This window comes from Drosophila montana, unplaced genomic scaffold (genome assembly GCF_035044405.1).
Source record: "Drosophila montana isolate Dmon_TW-CO22-7 unplaced genomic scaffold, ASM3504440v1 contig_402_1, whole genome shotgun sequence".
Classification (NCBI taxonomy): domain Eukaryota; kingdom Metazoa; phylum Arthropoda; class Insecta; order Diptera; family Drosophilidae; genus Drosophila; species Drosophila montana.
Window position 1 is genome coordinate 5,918,866 of NW_026998739.1, and position 18,193 is coordinate 5,937,058.

The window sequence follows — 18,193 nt, forward strand, 5'->3', positions numbered from 1 at the left end:
TTGTCTATCTAAACTAAGGTTCGCTAAGGACCTTTAATGTACCTCAAGTTATTGTTTAGTTCTTTATAAAAGAGTTTGTTCTAACTGACTGACTGAATTGTGTCAGCGCGTCGACCTAACAAGCGGAAGGTCGCCGGTTCAAATTCGTAAGGAATTATAACAATGAAATTAAATATTTTTCTTTCTTTGTCAAGTATAATGCGGAAATATGTATTATTTGGCAGCGCACAGCCAATCGCTTGAGTAGCGAAGGGACAAAATCCCCCTAAAAGAATAAAAGGTAACTTTAAATTTGAAAAGTCCACCAAAGCAATCAAATTTCCAAAACTAGAACGCTCGCAGACAACGTTACTGACATGTCCTGCAAGACGACTTGCAAGGCAGCTCATCTCTGAAAGTCCTGCATAGATTCTACAACTTTATTTGCAGCTGTCAACGCATCAAGTTACATTTACAACATTTCAGCAGAACATTTGCAACATATTTACAACTAGTTGCAAATGCAGAATGGAATATTTTGTAATATTTATTTTGCTCACCGTTCTCAATAGTCTCCTTGGCACAGGATATGATTTTGCCTTTGCGTCGTCGCAAATTTGATTCGAAATTGTTGTCCTCGCTGAAGTCTTCGTCCCGCAGAGCAGCAGCTCCTGCCATGGCGGCAGCTCCGTCGCCGGCTGTTGTTGTTGTTGTTGTAGTTGTCGTCGATTCCGGCACATCCTCCGAGGACTGCCGCTCCTCGAAGTCGCCGCCGCCTTGCATTAAACTATCAAAACTTTGGCTCATCGTGTGCCAAAATAAAAATATAAGAAAGCAAACCAAAAACAAATATTGTTTTTTCAGTTTCTTTCTTTTTCTATTAAAACGTTTTGTTTTCTGTTTGTTTTTCGCTCACTTTTGTTATTAGTTTATTTTTTTGATAAATTGCTTTCTCGAGGTTCTAAAGGATTCAATTGATGTTGAGTTCAACAATTGCGTCGCGTGTTGATTAAGTAAAAACGGAAGCCTGTGAAATATGTTCATTAATCATTTTTTCGCCGTTATCGTTTGTGATTAAAATGGGAATACGTAAATTAAACACGCAAAATAAAAGTAATAGAAGTTTATGTTGTAAACTCCCGTCTTTGCAATACTCTTAATTTGTGACCAAAGAAGAGAGCTTTCCCTGCAACTGTATTTTTGCTCGATCATTAAAGAAGGCCTCCAGAAGGATTAACTGTTAATTCAATCTCTTAAACTGTGGATAAGAGATTTGCGCGATTTGCAAGAGAACAAAATTTTAACACTATCAAAGACAAACAAAAACGAATAGATTAAGAATATGAAGGCTCTAGCCTGGAAAAAACTCTTTCACTCCCGTTGTAAACAGCATAGAAAAAGGAAATGAAAACGAAAACACGCAACGCAAAAAAAAATAAAAATAGAACAAAAACTCGCGCAAAATGCCAAACAGTTATCCGTTTGCTGCGCCGGCTAGCCAAGCTTGTGTGGGGGGGGAGGGGCTAGTTAATATCCGCGCGGAGTAAGGCTACAATGTACGGGATCTTGCCATCACATAACCCCCGCCCCCTCCTATCCACAACTTATAGCGTAAATTTTAATTTGCGTGTACGTCAGAACTGCTTCTTGTTTTGCCTACTTTGTTGTTTCTCGTCAAAGCCGCATTTAAGCAACAATAACAACAACAGTGAGTGGCACTCGAAACCGTTATTTCATAATCGCTAAGAAGCGATTTAGGTTAAGCCAATGCCACAACAAGAGCAACAACAGCGAAAAATACTTAATGTAACTTTTTGCATAGCACACTTTTTAGCGCGTAACTGTTTGATTTTCCCTTAGCTAATTTAAATGTATTGTTTATTAAATACCACAAAATGTTATAATAATTATTTAATGCGCACGCGGTTTAAAACTCGTTTGCACGCTGGAAAATGCCGTCAGAGACTGAAATGACACGCAAATGTTGAACAAAGCGAATGTTCAACACGGCTGCAGAACGACAAGAGAGTGTGGTGAGTTTCTCATTTATTGATTTTGTTGTGTGCGTATGCGTGTGCGTTTATACAAAGCAAAGCAACACAGAAACCCAAAATTTGTGTCGCCTTTTTTGTTTTCATACACGCTCTATGACAGCTTCATCAGGGGCGGGGCGGGGGCATGGACAGCGTGTCCGTGTTAAGGGAGCGCGGCTGCAGCATGCAAAAAGCCGGCAGATAACAAAGCAAAGCACAGAGCGAAGCGCGCAAAGAGAAAGAGCTGGTAAAGTGACAAGCATTTCGAATGCAGACCGCCATCTAAAAAGAGCAAACATATGATTTTGTTTTGAAGGGTATTCGCGTGCTCTTCTCGTTTCACTTAAGCGTTCGTTAATTGTTAATTATAACTGTAAAAACTAACTTGAATATATCAAGGGCTGGTTATTAAAACAAGCAAAAAATAAAATGTAAAAAAAAAATATAGAACGCAATTAAAAGATGACGTTGTCAGTGGTTTTATTTAATTTTATATTAATAAAATCAAACGAAATGCACAAGATGATTAAATTTAATGAAATGAATAATTTGAATGCATCATTCATTATCTGCATTGCTAATACAAATTATATGATATTCATATAATATTGTTTTACGAATATATCAATGTTTATATAAGGTTAACATAAATAATGTTTGTTCGCGATGAATTTTGTTTTGTATGAAAGCACAATTGAAATATTTGAAAGATTGTTGGGTTTTTGGGTGTGAGAGATGTCTAGTCAAAGTGCTTTAAAAATATATGCATATCATATAGAATACTAATTTAATTCCACTCCTCCTCATCCTCCAAGTTCTCAATGTGCCCGTTTTTGGCCTGTGGATGAGAAAAAAAATAGAAATAAAATAAATTACAAGAAAAGCCATGTTCGGCAAACCGAAAATTAAATTAATTAAATTGGGAGAAAAGGTCTTGAAAAACCCATTTTCGAACGATTTTTCTTATTGGGATATATAGTATATATATAATGATATAATTAGATCATGTCAGAGCTCGTTAATTCCAAGTTTGTTTAAAATATCAAACAAAAATTGTTTAACTTTCAACCGATTATTCCCTTGACACGATTTAGTTTAAATTTTCCAGCTGAGAGGCTCTTTTGCATAGAGACAAACGGACAGATCGATTAGGCTATAGATACTGATCAAGAATATATATAGTCATGACGTCTGTTACCATACTCTCTCTAATAACAATAATTATGATAAATAAATACTAACACCGCCGCGAACATCAATGCCGCCAAACTTGGAGCCACAATAGCTGCTGCCACCGCCAATTTCCTTTAGAAAATCCGGAACCTCTTGGCCGGAACCCTCCAAGATCTTGATCAGATCACCGGCAAGAGTGCGATCCTGTTCTGGATCAAAGAATGATGTGGCACGTCCACTATTACCCACACGACCAGTGCGACCAATGCGGTGCACATAATCATCAATATTGGTGGGCATATCATAGTTGATAACATGCTTAACATTCTTAATATCTGTAAAGAATGCAATATGATTAGTATAAATGTTTTTTTAGGGGGTGCAAAAGCTGACTAACCAAGACCACGCGAGGCTACCGATGTGGCAATGAGCACCTTCATGGTGCCAGTCTTAAAGTCGCGCAAAGCCTGCTCGCGCTGACTCTGTAGGCGATCGCCGTGTATGGAGGTGGTCGGGAATTCAGTTTCCGAAAAGAACGAGGCAAGAAAATCGGCGCCACGCTTTGTCTCCACAAAGACTATGGTGCCATCGGCGCCCTCGCGTAATATTTCCTACAAAATAAAAAAACTATTTAAAACAAACAAATAAAAATGTTATGCTTTTGACAGACCATCAATTTGGAGCGTTTGTTAAACTTGTTGACCTCATAGACGGTCTGCTGCACATCGGAGCAGGCGCCGCCGACAACGCCAATGGTAACAAAGACATAGTTTTTCAAAAATTCACCAGCCATGCGCTGGATCTCCTCCGGGAACGTGGCCGAGAACATCAATGTCTGATGTTCCGGACGCATGGTCTGATGATGCATAATCTTACGCATACTCTCCGAGAAGCCCATGTCCAGCATGCGATCGGCCTCGTCGAGAACGACGAAACGTGTATCATCGAATGTTATGAATGTGCGCTCCACAAAATCAAGCAGACGTCCCGGTGTGGCAATCAGCACATGGCAGCCCTTGGTAATGCACTCGTTCTGATATTTGAACGAGGTGCCGCCATAAACGATGCTTATCTTCAGATATGTGGTATACGAAAATTTTCTAGCCTCGTTAAAGATCTGAATGGCGAGCTCACGCGTCGGCGAGACAATCACCGCCTGCGGCTTGCCAATCTCTAGATCATGACTCTCTTCCAAAATGTTGTTAAGTATGGGCAGCAAGAAGGCGGCCGTTTTGCCGGAGCCCGTCTGGGCGCAGGCCATCAAATCACGTCCTTCGGCAATTACAGGTATCGATACCTTCTGTATGGGCGTGGGCACCACATATCCCGATTTAACCACATTCTCCAGCACAATGCCGCGCAATCGCGCATTCTCGAAGTTCTTAATTGGCTGCGGCACATTTTCGCCAGTCACCTGAAATTAATTTCGTGATTAGTGATAAGTTTCTCTAATTGATTGATCCGACATACCTTGACGGGAATATTATCGTATTTGGCAAAGTTTATGCCCGAAGAGATGCCGGTGCTAAACATCTCGGTCTCATCATTGGTCGGCTCCGGTGGTATATAAAACTCCCTTGCCTTCTTTTCACCATCCTCGCCCCCATCTTCCTGATTGTTATTCATGTCGCCATCGTCGCGACGGCGTCTTTCAAAGCCACCGCGTTCACGAACGAAGCCACCATCGCGGCCACCACCACGACGATCCTCGCCTAATGGATTTCAAAATTATAATTATAATTAAATGTATATTCAAACAGTACAACTACAACGAGATATTTGTTAAACAAACAAACAAACGACACAACATTAACACACGATATATTTTATATTTTTATTTATAAACTGAAATATGAAAAATATGAAATCCAAAGTCGAAATTAAATGTATACTTTTTCTTTGTTTTGGTAATTTTTGATCCATCTGAAAATGAAATCTTAAAATCTTAAATTATATGTTTTTAATGTATTCTCTACATATTTTGATGGGTATCCTTTTTGCCCATTTTCCATTCGGATTATTTATTTAATTTAGTTTTAATTTAGTTCTAATTTCAGCACCTTAAAGCAGCGAGGCATACCGCGCATCGGGGCTTAGACTAATTATATTGGCTGCCTTCAGCTCGAGGAGCACACGAAAAGCAAATGCTGCCTCCATGCGCGTCTCGATGAATCCAGTCGCACGCATGTCAATCTGGTCGTTCCGGATCAGTGCTCCGATTAGATTGTGCACAACACGAGGCTTCCACTCGGGCATTTCCAAGATCATTTTTGGATCGTATGTGTATATGGCAGGCAATGCGACATACCGAATGTTCTGTTCTCCCTCGCTCCTCTCATCGCTATCGTCTGTTGGATGGGATCTGTTAGCGAGCGATTGATAATTTCGTAGCTGATCTTCCCGCTGCTGTTTATCGCTCAAATACTTGGTATGATCCACCATGAGACGCAGCAAGTGCTTGTGCTCCACTAAAAAGCTTAGATCTTCACGAAGCTCCCGTTCTACGCGTTCCGATCTGGTTAGTAGCTGCATTCCCGCAGATTGATTAGCTGCACTTTGCATTACTAGCGATTTCTTTGGGAGCTGTGAGGCGTCCACTAAGATCGGGCTACCAGTTGTGCTTATTTCGGTCAGATTAACTAATTGTCCAGCATCTGCAATTACACTGGGCGGTTGGTATATAACTTCAATGGAAGTCACAATCGGTCTTTCGGGCAGCTCATCCAAATTCATAGACAATGCTGGTGGCTCGATGCCTCCTGCTGTTGTTGGTGGCCTGTCGGGCAGCTCATCCGTCTGCATGGGCAATGTTGGCGGCTCTATGCCTTCTGCTGTTGTTGGAGGCCTGTCGCGCAGCTCATCCGTCTGCATTGGTAAAACCTGCGGCTCTATGTCTTCTGCTGCTGCTGGCCTGTCGGGAATCTCATCTAGATCCATGGGTAATGCCGGCGGCTCTGTGCCTGCTGGCATTTCATTCGCATGCTGCGGTACGTCGACTGCTTCCGTTTGTTGCTCTATTTGTGACCATCTTTCCTGGAACATATTGGACAAAAATCCGAGCATGACCTCATCATCGCTTGGCGGCCTTGGAAGCCTGCGTTTGCGTCGGCGTCTGGGCGGTAATGGAGGTGTTGTTGTTGTTGAGGTAGGACTAGGTGCATAAATTGGTAAAGCTGTTCGCGGACGAAAGATTGAGGTCCAATCACGAGTCAATGGTGGCGAAGTATTTGCTGGCGGCGTGAATAAAATTGGAATATCATGAGAAATTGCTTCAGCTTGATCCGCTGTTGCTGGCCCTGTTGCTGCTGCTGCTCTTGCTGTTTCTGTCGTGTAATCCTCACTCAATTCAAGCACTCGCGGCATTGTGGCTCGATTCTGATTCTGATTCTGTTGCTCCTCATCGATGGCCGGCAACTGGGTGCGATACGCTTGCAACGGGGTCGATGCGTGCGCATGACGTGTCCGCAACAGCAGCGGCGTTGAGACATTGTTCTCCCCGCCACTAGCACTTCTCTCCCCCCCTATGGGCAATGTGATGCTCTCCACTTCCATCATTGGCGATACCACTGGCAACGGTGGGTACAAAGTATGCATATCTTCGTCCGTTAAATTGGCTGCCTGATTGTCGCCAGTCGGTATGGATGGTAGGCTGTGAATTGTGTGAGTATTTGTGAGTACCAATCATGAATATCAACATTGAAATGAAGATGTGAAGTGGAGCGAAAATATATGAGCATGCGAGGTATGCAAATAGGAAGAATGAAAAGCTAATTATAACTGATATTTGAAGCGGGTTTTAAGGGACAAGTTTAAGCCAAATTTGAAGCTCTTTGCTTGAGCTTAACATCAAGGCATTAGCACTAAATGTGAACAAATGTGTCTTCTAGTTCGATGCTTTAACCCATTGAGAATTATAAGCTGGCAACAGCAAATTATACTTTTGCTTTTTTTTTTTAATTGGAAACCGCAAAATCAGAAAAGCTAAGTAATTGCCAAAGCGGGACTATGGGAGACTCCAAGGTTGGAACAATTTGTGGGAACTGGTTGTGTCAAACATTTTTTTGGTCATTCCTACAAAGGGCTTTAAGATCTTTTGTGGAAAATTTTTCAGTAAATGCGAGAAAATGCAGTTCCACAAGACGTTCACTCATTGAGCTAAATGGAAGAACGGAATTATCTTAATATTCCCACGCTTGGGCGATAATAGTTTGAAATATAAAACCCGAGCTTAGCTGGTTAATGCCTGCTAATGTATATATTTATATAGCAAGTGTTTCTGCCAGTACACACACACATAAATACATTTAGTTCATTTACAAGTTTGTCACATATGTTTCGAGTGAATGTCAAAATTGTTAGTACCCAAAATAAAGGTTGTGTGTGTGTAAGAATATACCATTCCATCGAATTGGCCGTTGTTTCCATAGATAGACTAATGCAGGCAAGGAAGTTGGCATAAGGTAAGTGCAAAGAGACACACAGCGGGACAGAGACTGGAAGATACTATAGAAAGAGAGAGAGAGATAGCGAATTGTTTAAGTTGTATACCCATCATTGGAGATGTGCTGTGCGGCATTGCTGGTGACCAGTGGAGTGGCATTTGCACCAGCTTCACTGTCCTGCACATCCTGCAGCAATCTGTCCTGACCCGGTGTGTTCTGGCTGTGCGATTGTACAGCCTGGCGCGCTAAAGGAGGTAAACTGATTGCCTCATCTCGATCACGACCCTCACCCAGCTGCTGCTGCTGCTCTGGCGCCGTTGGCACAAGCCAAGGTTTAGCTAATACCGGCGGCTGTTTGTTGTACAGCCAGACCGGGTTGTCATCTAGATCCGGCCAGGGCAGCTCCTCGTACATTTCGCTGGGATCAAAAGAGCGCAGCTTACGCATTTCGCGCATCAGCATAAAATTCTCAGATAGCCAACGTATTGGAAATTCTTGTTGTCGCTGCTCGTCGCTTGGCATTGGGTTCGTTGTTGACATTGACTCGTCCGTTGCAAGCTCCAGTTTGCCATTATTTAGTTCAAAGTCACGTGCGGCATTCTTGAAAAGTTTTCTGATAATTTTTATAGCCTGATCCAAGCTTTGTTGGGGCGCAGCAACAGTTTCTTCCTGGCGTGCCGATACATTGAACATTCTACCAGGCGTAGTTGTTCCTGGTGCTCTTTTTCCAGGTGTTGTTGTTGTTGTTCCTGGCGCTCTTGTTCTTGGAGTTGTTGGCGCTGTCATTGACATTTCCCGTCTTTGTTGTGCGCACGGCACCACAATTGCGTCCTCGATGAACTGCTCGGCACGTGCTCCCCCACCAAATGGCAAACACCTAAACTGCTGCAGCTCATCTTCGGATTCTTCCAGCAATTGAGCCACTTCTGCCATTACAGAATCCGAGCTGGCGGCAGCTGCGGCGCACAACTTTTTAAACTTCTCCTGGCGCTGCTTACGCTCGGACTCCTGAATCAAATTCCATTCGCTGTTCACCAGCGAACTGAACGATTTTAGCAAATAGTCGCGCTGCTCGCGCAGCTTGATCAGCGACTGGTTGGGTAAATTTAGTTTGAGGTTTTCGATATATGCAGACACCGTTTCCGCATCGTAGCTTTTCGGCACGCGCTGGCCAAGGCTGTTTCCACTGAGCATCAGCTGAGCCACTGTTAGCGTTACAATAGTCGAGACGAGATACAAGAACAAACGACACACAAACATATAGTTGGACATATATAGTTACATCACATTGAAAACTATCTTACGATAGTTGCTTTCGGTAATTGCACAGAAAACAAACAACAGGTATTAAAAGTATATAATTCCCATTGGAAGCATTATCTCATATGTATATCTTATATGCATATATTATTTGATATTGAGATTCTGCCCAATGCAGCTCGTTATATAGTTTGCTTGACTAGCAAAAAGTTTCTAATTAATTATTCCCCGAGAACTTCTATGGGAGCTATATGCATATGCTTATAGTAGTCTAATGTGGATATTTTGTTAATTTTCTTCATGTTATCCCGTAGAAGGTATATGCTAAATTACATTAATTTAAATTTATGACAAAATTTTAATACGCTGTACAAACGTATTAAAACGGACTCGTCTATTGACACTGATAAAAATATATGACTCTATTGTATGGAATCGAAACAGATCTCCTTTCTCCTTTATTAGATAAACGTTTCCTGTCAAAATTTTAATAATCTTTAAGAGATTTATGAATCTAGAATACTATCTTATATAGTTGGTCAAAGCCGTTCCATTTAACTATAGAACCAATAAATAATTGCCTAGCACTCGTAGTTTTATGGAATATCATGTGTATACTCACCATCCTCGTTGTCATCACGTTTTTCGCGGTAGCCACCTCCTTCGCCATCGTCCCGGCGTCCGCGATAGCCTCCTCCTTCGCCATCGTCCCGGCGTCCGCGATAGCCACCGCCTTCGCCGCCATCACGACGTCCACGATAGCCGCCGCCATCGCCGTCATCACGTCGTCCTCGATAGCCGCCGCCATCGCCGTCGTCACGACGTCCACGATAGCCGCCGGCATCACCGTCTTCCCGTCGTCCACGATAGCCGCCTCCTTGGCCATCATCGCGACGTCCACGATAGCCACCTCCTTGGCCACCCCCACGATAGCCCTTGCCATCTCCATCGCCACCTTGACCATTGTCAACAGCTACTTCTTCATCGCTCCATTCCGACACTGTCTTCTTATTGGATGATGCCTCTTTGCTATCCCACTTATCATCAACGTGGGGTTTGTGTATAGGCTGGTTAGTGCAGTCAGGCTAAGCATTAATGTAAATTGAAATTATAGTACACTTTTCGTAATATTCCCTCTTTTAGCTTACCTCATCATCCCAGTCGGACATGATTTTAGTTTGTCGTTAACTGCTTTGGGAGATAACATATATTAATAAAATTATATTCAAATTGTTAATAAACGAAAGCTTTAACAGGCAGCGCTTTATTTTACTTAGGAGGCTAGCAATAGTTTCAACTAAATTATTCTATATGCAAATAAATTGTTAAATTTGTATGTCGCTCACTAAACACAGCCAATATTTTACAGCGCAAAAATTCAAACGCAACGCTTTTAACAGCAACGCTAACAGTCCACTAAACACAACACTGCGTTCCGTTTTTGCCATTCACAAACGCGAACGAGCGCAATGTTAAGTGCTGAGGCGCAATTATGTTAAACGAAAAACGTGAGTTGCTCTGTTCTGTGTATGTATACACAGCATGCTTGCGTTTTTTTCGCCTTGCCTTCTGGTAGTAGAACACATGTGCGTTTGAGTGGTATATGTATATGTGCACGTTTGTGTGTAGCAGCCAAAGCAGAAACGCAGAAAATTAAGGTTAGAGCGCAGCCAGGCAACCACACGACGACGACGAAGAAAAGAAAAAATAGCAAAAAGCAAGACTAAAAAAACGTATTTCTTCTATTCTCACTTACACCAACAAACACATACACACACAAATACAGGCGCAGCAGCAGCGACCAAACACACACGAGTTTTTTCCTGACAGAAACTCTTGAAATTCTGTGTGTGATTTTTGCATAAAATCATTTGTGTGTGGAAAAATCAATTTGGAAGATATATTGCCATACAATAGCAGCAGCAGCAGCCCAACAACAACATGGATAGCGCCGGTAAAAATCGTTATGAACTTTTGTTCATGGACGATGATGTTAGCGATCCATTAGATAATCTTGTCGCGGCCAAGAAGAAGCAGCAACCAGCGACTGGCGCCGCAGCAGCCACCACAAAAACGGCGCCAACGGCAAAGGCACCAAAAGCAGCGGCGACAGCAGCATCAGCAGGAGCCAAAAAGCCAAATCAAGCCGAAAAGGAAAACAAACCAGGTGCATTGAACAAAAATGATGGCAAGAAGAGCGCAGCTGGCAACAACAATGACAAACTGAACAACAACAAGCAAGGTGGGGCTGCTGTCGCTACGCGCAATGCTGGCAGCGCTGCTGCGGGCAAAACACGTGAAACTGGTCAAGGGCAGCAGCAGCAACAACAGCGTAATGTCAATTTTCGTCAACAGAACGGAGGTGGTGGTGGCGGCGGCGGCGGCGAGGTAACGCGCGAGCAGCGCAACAATCGCCGCAATGTGCGCGAGAATGGCGCTCCAGGTGGCAACTCTGGCAACGCTGCTGCCGACGGCAATCCTCGATCATATCGCACTCCCGGCGGTGCCGGTGGCAGCGGCGGCTTTGGCGGCGACCGTCCACCACGCCAGAACCGCAACTTTGATGGCGCCAATCGTAAACGTGAATTTGATCGTCAATCGGGCTCCGACAGAACTGGTGAGTATCTGATATACATATGCATGTTAGGTGTTAACCCTAACCCCAAAACAAAAGGTTGGGCAAAAATTAACTAGTCGCTCTTCCATTTTCTTGTATACAAAATTAATATCTTTAGAAAAATGTACTAAAAAAAACGAGGAGGCACAAACTAAATTGAGTGTTGCGCACATTTCATTAGTCCGATATGTTGTTGTATAGAAATATGTTTAAAAATAGTTTGATTCCTCTATAGGCCCCCGTCGTCCCTGCCCCACACTGCACGAATGTAGGCAGGCCCACACAGTTTTCCACGCCATGGAACATTATGATTGAAGACAGGGGCGAACAGGGGGATTAGTGTGGGCGGGCAGCAGGGGGTGTGTTGCTTATATATACTAAACCACGACGTTACATGCTTTAAAATATCTCAATTTGGATAATAATATTGCAAAAAACTGCATTTTCTCACTATTTAAATACTTTTTGTACAATTTTTGATAACCTTAAAGAAAAACTTCCTAAAAAATAACCCCTATTAAAACGAAAGCTTCATTTGGTTACAGCGAAGATAAGAAAATCTAAGTAGAGGTCGGCAACAATAGCCCTTTCCTTAGTTCCTTATCTGAGATTTTCCATCATTATCTACAAGTTGATTAGTTTTATTTTTCACTTACCGATTTGTAGAAATGTCGAAAGTGTTATAAGAAAGAGAACTTTTTCGATTCTGTAAAAGAAAAAGAAAAAATATTTTTTTTTAATAAGCATATTAGAAAATTTCAATAAAACCTAATTCGTGTTTCTTCAAAACAGGTGTGAAGGCAATCGACAAACGCGACGGAGCTGGCGCACACAATTGGGGATCAGTTAAGGAAGCCATCGATGATGTGAACAAGAGCACCGAGGGCGAGACCAATGCGAACAATACCAATACCGAAGGAAAGGCCGATGAGTCCGGTAATGAGCAAACCAATGAGCAGCAGACACCGCCAGAGGAGGAGACCAAAGAGCTGACCCTGGACGAATGGAAGGCACAGCAGCAGCAGCGCATTAAGCCCAAGTTCAACATACGCAAGGCGGGCGAAGGTGGGTAAAATGAGACCAAATAGATCTAAACATTGATTAATATAGTGGATCGAAAATTAACCAAATCTACAAATAGATTACAACAATCAATTTGTAGCAGATATATTCGAATTTTGCAAATTTTGATACTAGAAAAAAACAGTGCTATAAAATTTGCATATATATAGAAATATTTTTTCCCGTTAATTAGTAAGCTTTAATTCCAGAAGGTTCTATTTTCAAAAATTATATATTTTTCTATGCTTACAAATATTTTAGATATATTATGAACAGCATATGAATTTAATGCTTTCTGAGAATTTCAAAACGGGTAAAAAAAGGTTCCCTAATGAAATTTTTAAATGTTACGAATATAAATTTTAATATCCGATCACATTTTGAGGTTATATTTCATAGAAATTAAACAAGATTGAAAACGCTTTTCAGGTGAGGACACTTCGCAATGGAAGAAAATGATTGTGCTGAACAACAACAAAAAGAAGGAGAACGAAAGCGAAGAGGAACTTGAATACGATCCTGCCATGTATCCGCAGCGCGTGGGCCGCCAGCAGCGCGTCCTTGACATTCAGTTTAATTTCAATGACGGTCGTCGCGGAGGCGGCAGTGGTTTCGGTGGTCGCGGCCGTGGTGGACCACGTCCGGGCGGACCACGCAACGAGGGCAATCGCGGCGGACCGCAAAGCGGACCACAAGGCGGCGGCGGCGGTGGCGGCGCTGGCAATGCCGATGGTGGCAATGTTGGCGGCGGCGGCGGTGGTGGCGGCAGTGGCGGTCCATCGGCTCGTCTCGAGGGCGGCAGTCGGCCACCAATTGAGCGTCGCGGCTTGGGCGGCGGCATTGGCGGTGGTCATGCTGGCAAGCGTTTTGGCAACGAGCGGCAACAGAATGCTGCACCCAAGGTCAACGATGAGCGCCAATTCCCGACGCTCGCCTAAGCGCGATTGGAGATTAAGATAGAGGAGGAAGGCGCTCGCTGCTGCTGTCGCAGGCGCCGGGAGTGCATTCAATTTTAGAGTTGGTGTCTGTATTAGGAGCAGGAGGAGAACAGGTTACCAATATATCAAACACACACACAAACACACACACATACAGAAACATACGAATTGTAAGCGAGAGTTAAATTTTCATTATAAGGCGGCCGCAGCGCAGCCAAAGCCAAAAGCAAACAAAAAATAAATAAAAACAATAACAAAAACAACACAGCAAATGAGAGAAATTAAATATATATACAATAAATTAAATATTGAAATAAAAACAACAAAAAAATGAAAAGCAAACTGTAAGTCTAAGCAAAAGCAATTTGGAGAGCAAACTAAAGAGAGCAAAGTTTCTATTTCTATGATACATTGTAAATTTGTTGTTTCTCTTTTATATTTTTACCCCCTCCCAAAATTCATTTTACTATCCTAACACAAGGTTCATTAAAACTCACACATACACAGAAAAAGTACACTTCCGCTTTCCAGTGACAAAAAAAAAATGAGAGACCACAAAAAAAAAAGAAAATATTAATTACATGAAGTAAAACAACATCACGAGTTTCTCATTGTCGGAGGCAGTTTTTAAAGGCGCATTTTCATGCACACATACGCATACTAACCTTACATATACATACATATATTTTTGTTAAACATTTTTATATGCAATGCCCTCATATAAAAATGCATTTTTTTTTTAATTTTTACTGTGTTACAATTGTATTTTAAAAATTAATAAATGAACAAAAAACTATTGAAAAAAAAACTAAATAAAAACCGAACACACGGTAGTCCGGAAATTAGAACGAAATATGCTAAAAAACAAATGTGTTGAAAACTTGTAATTTTGTTTCGTACAAAAAATTATAATAATGCTATATATATATACACATAAGTATATATATATATGTATACGTATACCGCTATGATGCATACTCTATTATATTAATTATAAATCCAATTATGTGCATCGTATATACTAAATTTAATCAAGCACACACTGAAAATGAAATAAATTTAATTTAAGCATTATTAAAAACAACAAATTTATATTAACTATTGGAGCAAAATATATAAAAACCTTATTAAGTAGAGTTAAACACACGCGACTTATGATAAAATCAGTTTGTGAAAATCGCTTACAAAAAAAAAAAAAAAAAAACAAGAAAAACTTCAACAGAAAATATAATAAAACCAAATCCTGTAAAACCTGTAAAGTTTTATGCTTTTACAATTAGAAATTGTATAAATAATCTATATTTATATATATTAACATATATATACTTCTATATATATATAAATATATGTATGTGCATGCTCACGTATGTGTGCATGTATTTGCATGAAAAAAAGTTGGAAATGAGAAAAAAAAAAAAACATGGAATGGCAACAAAATTTTACGACTAAACCACTTAGAGATGAACAAATCCAAAAATACAACGTACATTTTTTGACTAATATTGTATTGTATTTTGAGCCCAAAGAATGAAACAAAACTCAAACCCAATTCAACAAAATCGTTGAGAGAAACTCGTTTAAAATAACATGAAAAAAAAAAATTATTTGATAAAAATAAAGAAAAACACACAAAAATCTTTCAATGGGTGTTTCGACTGACAATTAAAGCGTATACTCGCTATTTTTAACTTTTAGCAGCAGTATAATCACTTTTGAATTTTTTTGAGGTTATGTTTTTATCTACGGTATTTTGTTTTATTGGAACATTTTTGAATGGGAATTGCTTAATCATTCAGATTTGAAATACACTTATGTATTTTGGCAAGTGAAATTACTCTGTAAGATCCAGAAGCTGTTAAAATTAATTCATTTATTGTCTTCGCTTTCTCTCTGAACACTCTTCGCCAATTCACAATGCGCGCGCGTTTGTCCTGAACGAATTTTGCTGGTTCACCAAATGCAATTCACAATCGGCAGCTTGCCCTAAGTACACATAGAAGCAACAAGAACTGTTATTGCTGTCAAAATTATAAAAACGGCAAAGCAAATAGAAAATCAAACTAAACGAGTAAATATGCATAAAAGGAAATGCCGAAATAGTAAAATTAAAACGGCGTATATCCAAGAAGAGGAAAGCTTGCGCAAACGTGAATGCCAAAACATGTAGTAAAATCAAATTGCGTTTTTTCACCATTTTCTTTAATTTTAAATTCTTGTATCAGGCACTCACCTTTTGTTTGTCTATTTGCAAGCCGTTAACGTCCAAGCTGGATGACTGAAAAGTTAGAATGAAATCCGTAGAGATATATGAAACGACAGATCGGAGAGTAACCGATTTAATTTTATTTGCCAATTTCAGTGTTGTCATCAGCTGCCGGACTATGCAGAATTGTCAGAATACCAAGAAGCATAGGCATTTCTGCTGTCTATTGGCAACCCTAAACTATAACGGTGAAATACAAGCGAGGCACGAGAATGCCGATTGGGATCAAAAGAAATTGAAAGAGAGCACTTCGGGAGCTCGATTGTGAAATGCTTTTTAAGCCATGTATTTATGCATGTTTTTAGTTGTGCACGAATTTGAATACACGCATCCATAAAACATATTTGCGGAATTAATATGTAAGTAGGCTGGCTCATGATTTATTGTATGTTATTTTTGTAATTGACATTGCAAAACTATTTAATAGAATGAAAGTGAACACACAGCTAAAATTAAACTTCATTGGCTACATTTAAGATAATTCCAAATTTGACTTAACCACAAGCGTAGGAAAAGAAACCGATATTTTTTGTTATCAATCATCTTTTAACTTTAAATGCACTTTTAATAAACATTATGCACTCACCACAAGTTCCGAAATATATATATTTTTGCAAACACAAGCGTAAACTTAATAAAATATTAATTCTACCGCGCCCGTTCGAAACTTTACGTCCTTAATGGCTGTTGATGTTTAACAGAGTGCGGCAGTGCGGCCGACTTTAAACGAGCACAAAAATACCATACCATTAACAGTAGGATAACTTCTGTTAAACTCAAAATGGCACTCTTACATGTGCAGAAAATGAGCAGTGTATGCGACATTGGAACTAGATCCGAATAGAATCACGCAACTCTAGAGAATACATAAAAGAAAAATTAGTAAACAACATTTATTGGAGGGAAATAATGTAATTGTCCAATTATGACTATTTATTGTAGCCGAGCATTTAAAAAACAAAAGCCGACCGCATTAAATATCAGTTAACATAACCTCTGTTCTATCATACTCTCAATATACATAGATTCTATCCGCAGCGGCTGTCAAAATGAGCGTCGAGGATGAAGTGTTTCGAATTCAGAAAAAAATTGGCAAAATATCGACGTCCAGCGATGGCGCAGTGAGTAAATAAAACAATTAAAATGCCGCAATGTAGGTGGGCAAGTTTCTTTGTTTCATATTTAATTGATTGTGCAGGGCCAGGACCAGGCACTGGATCTCTTGAAGGCGCTGCAGACACTCAATATTAATCTGGAGATATTGACAAAGACGCGCATCGGCATGACGGTCAACGAGCTGCGCAAGAGCAGCAAGGACGACGAGGTGATTGCACTGGCCAAGACGCTGATCAAGAATTGGAAACGTTTTCTGGCCAGCCCAGCGCCGCCCGGCACGCCCAAGGAGAGCGCCGCCAGCAAGGAAAGCACCAATAGCAATAGCGGCTCCAGCGCAACAAAATCCTCAAGTGCCACCAAGTCAAATTCATCGAGTGGCAAGGATAAATCGAGCAGCAGCAGCAGCAGCAACTCCACAAAGGATAAGCGCGAGGAGAAGAAGCCCTCCTCGGCACAAACATCATTTCCAGCGGGCGGCATGACGGACGCCGTGCGGCTCAAGTGCCGCGAGATGCTGGCGAATGCCTTAAAAATTGGTGAAGTGCCGGACGGTTGTGCCGAGCCCGAAGAGATGGCCGCCGAACTGGAGGAGGCCATCTACATGGAGTTCAAGAACACTGATATGAAGTACAAGAATCGCATTAGATCGCGTGTCGCCAATCTGAAGGATCCAAAGAATCCCGGCTTGCGCAGCAATTTCATGTGCGGCGCCATCTCGGCCAAGCAATTGGCCAAAATGACGCCCGAGGAAATGGCCAGCGATGAGATGAAGAAGCTGCGCGAAAAGTTCGTCAAGGAGGCCATCAACGATGCCCAATTGGCGACCGTCCAGGGCACCAAAACCGATCTGCTCAAGTGCGGCAAGTGCAAAAAGCGCAACTGCACCTACAATCAGCTACAGACACGCTCTGCGGACGAGCCGATGACCACCTTCGTCATGTGCAACGAGTGCGGCAATCGTTGGAAGTTCTGCTAAGCCGAGGTCCTTCAATTCATTTACACCAAAATCTTACAAGCGCCCCCCCTTAAAATTAATTCAAGATATTGCATGTTCACACAAAAAAAAACAATACATTTTGTATTTGAACGCATTCACTGACCACCTAAATAACTAAAATTCAATAAAAAAAAATAAATATCTAATATATAAATATGTATGTATTGAATATTCTTGTTTTTTAATCAGTTTTAAGTCGCTTGCAGTTTGGGGTACAGTATGCACGGCAACAGGGCTGCCAGCCGCGCTTTAAGTATTCATGTATTATGTATTTTAATTATTTATGTATCTATTAGCATAATAATAGCAGTCA

The 18,193-nt window shown here is 41.1% G+C and overlaps 5 protein-coding genes across 16 annotated transcripts in view; 2 read left to right on the forward strand and 3 right to left on the reverse strand.

The window, feature by feature from the left end:
* Positions 1–1,930, reverse strand: part of wwk (white walker) — a 38,197-nt gene extending 36,267 nt beyond the window's left edge. For 3 of the 8 annotated variants that reach the window (XM_064697937.1, XM_064697934.1, XM_064697936.1), the window contains exons 1-2: positions 1,869–1,926; positions 540–1,006 (exon numbers count right to left, since the gene is read on the reverse strand). In XM_064697937.1, coding sequence (XP_064554007.1) covers positions 540–786 — 247 coding nt within the window. In that variant the 5' untranslated portion in view covers positions 787–1,006; positions 1,869–1,926. Of the gene's footprint in view, positions 1–539; positions 1,007–1,612; positions 1,677–1,868 lie in introns of those variants that run through there. The other 5 variants (XM_064697939.1, XM_064697938.1, XM_064697935.1 and 2 more) reach the window with 4 other exon arrangements.
* A 545-nt stretch (positions 1,931–2,475) lies between these two features.
* LOC135439495 (ATP-dependent RNA helicase vasa) lies at positions 2,476–16,480 on the reverse strand. Of its 3 annotated transcripts, XM_064698244.1 has the most exons (10): positions 16,354–16,480; positions 15,735–15,779; positions 12,161–12,210; positions 10,036–10,075; positions 9,510–9,972; positions 4,656–4,897; positions 3,856–4,599; positions 3,583–3,796; positions 3,255–3,520; positions 2,476–2,850 (listed from the first exon to the last, which is right to left on the reverse strand). In XM_064698244.1, exons 4-10 carry the CDS (start codon positions 10,054–10,056, stop codon positions 2,800–2,802), a joined length of 2,001 nt encoding a protein of 666 aa, XP_064554314.1. In that variant the 5' UTR covers positions 10,057–10,075; positions 12,161–12,210; positions 15,735–15,779; positions 16,354–16,480; the 3' UTR covers positions 2,476–2,799. The 3 variants fall into 3 exon arrangements, with proteins under 3 accessions (XP_064554314.1, XP_064554315.1, XP_064554316.1); XM_064698245.1 differs by lacking the exon at positions 15,735–15,779 and having other exon boundaries at positions 16,354–16,453; XM_064698246.1 differs by lacking the exon at positions 15,735–15,779 and having other exon boundaries at positions 10,036–10,078; positions 16,354–16,428.
* Positions 5,227–8,979, reverse strand: solo (sisters on the loose). Its single transcript, XM_064698243.1, has 2 exons — positions 7,734–8,979; positions 5,227–6,834 (listed from the first exon to the last, which is right to left on the reverse strand). Exons 1-2 carry the CDS (start codon positions 8,897–8,899, stop codon positions 5,247–5,249), a joined length of 2,754 nt encoding a protein of 917 aa, XP_064554313.1. The 5' UTR covers positions 8,900–8,979; the 3' UTR covers positions 5,227–5,246.
* Positions 7,478–14,102, forward strand: vig (vasa intronic gene). 2 transcript variants are annotated; one of them, XM_064698247.1, is made up of 4 exons: positions 7,478–7,645; positions 10,674–11,504; positions 12,297–12,569; positions 12,996–14,102. In XM_064698247.1, exons 2-4 carry the CDS (start codon positions 10,829–10,831, stop codon positions 13,502–13,504), a joined length of 1,458 nt encoding a protein of 485 aa, XP_064554317.1. In that variant the 5' UTR covers positions 7,478–7,645; positions 10,674–10,828; the 3' UTR covers positions 13,505–14,102. The 2 variants fall into 2 exon arrangements, with proteins under 2 accessions (XP_064554317.1, XP_064554318.1); XM_064698248.1 differs by lacking the exon at positions 7,478–7,645 and adding an exon at positions 10,415–10,545.
* Positions 16,481–16,522: 42 nt separating the features above from the next.
* On the forward strand, positions 16,523–18,000 carry TfIIS (RNA polymerase II elongation factor). Of its 2 annotated transcripts, none has more exons than XM_064698249.1 (3): positions 16,523–16,678; positions 16,793–16,888; positions 16,966–18,000. In XM_064698249.1, the coding sequence occupies exons 2-3, from the start codon at positions 16,817–16,819 to the stop codon at positions 17,857–17,859; spliced, it is 966 nt and encodes a 321-aa protein (XP_064554319.1). In that variant the 5' UTR covers positions 16,523–16,678; positions 16,793–16,816; the 3' UTR covers positions 17,860–18,000. The 2 variants fall into 2 exon arrangements, with proteins under 2 accessions (XP_064554319.1, XP_064554320.1); XM_064698250.1 differs by having other exon boundaries at positions 16,601–16,678; positions 16,806–16,888.
* Positions 18,001–18,193: the final 193 nt, after the last annotated feature.

Bases quoted from the DNA above. Each gene is read 5' to 3' on its own strand.
- solo (XM_064698243.1), bottom strand. From the start codon at position 8,899: ATGTCCAACTATATGTTTGTGTGTCGTTTGTTCTTGTATCTCGTCTCG. The intron at 6,835-7,733 runs GTATACAACTTA...CACAATTCACAG, and splicing joins CAGCACATCTCCAATGATGG to CCTACCATCCATACCGACTG.
- LOC135439495 (XM_064698244.1), bottom strand. From the start codon at position 10,056: ATGTCCGACTGGGATGATGAG. The intron at 9,973-10,035 runs GTAAGCTAAAAG...ATTAATGCTTAG, and splicing joins TGTCCGACTGGGATGATGAG to CCTGACTGCACTAACCAGCC. The intron at 2,851-3,254 runs GTTAGTATTTAT...TCTCATCCACAG, and splicing joins GCATTGATGTTCGCGGCGGT to GCCAAAAACGGGCACATTGA.
- vig (XM_064698247.1), top strand. From the start codon at position 10,829: ATGGATAGCGCCGGTAAAAATCGTTATGAACTTTTGTTCATGGACGAT. The intron at 11,505-12,296 runs GTGAGTATCTGA...TCTTCAAAACAG, and splicing joins ATCGGGCTCCGACAGAACTG to GTGTGAAGGCAATCGACAAA. The intron at 12,570-12,995 runs GTGGGTAAAATG...AACGCTTTTCAG, and splicing joins CATACGCAAGGCGGGCGAAG to GTGAGGACACTTCGCAATGG.
- TfIIS (XM_064698249.1), top strand. From the start codon at position 16,817: ATGAGCGTCGAGGATGAAGTGTTTCGAATTCAGAAAAAAATTGGCAAA. The intron at 16,889-16,965 runs GTGAGTAAATAA...TTGATTGTGCAG, and splicing joins CGACGTCCAGCGATGGCGCA to GGCCAGGACCAGGCACTGGA.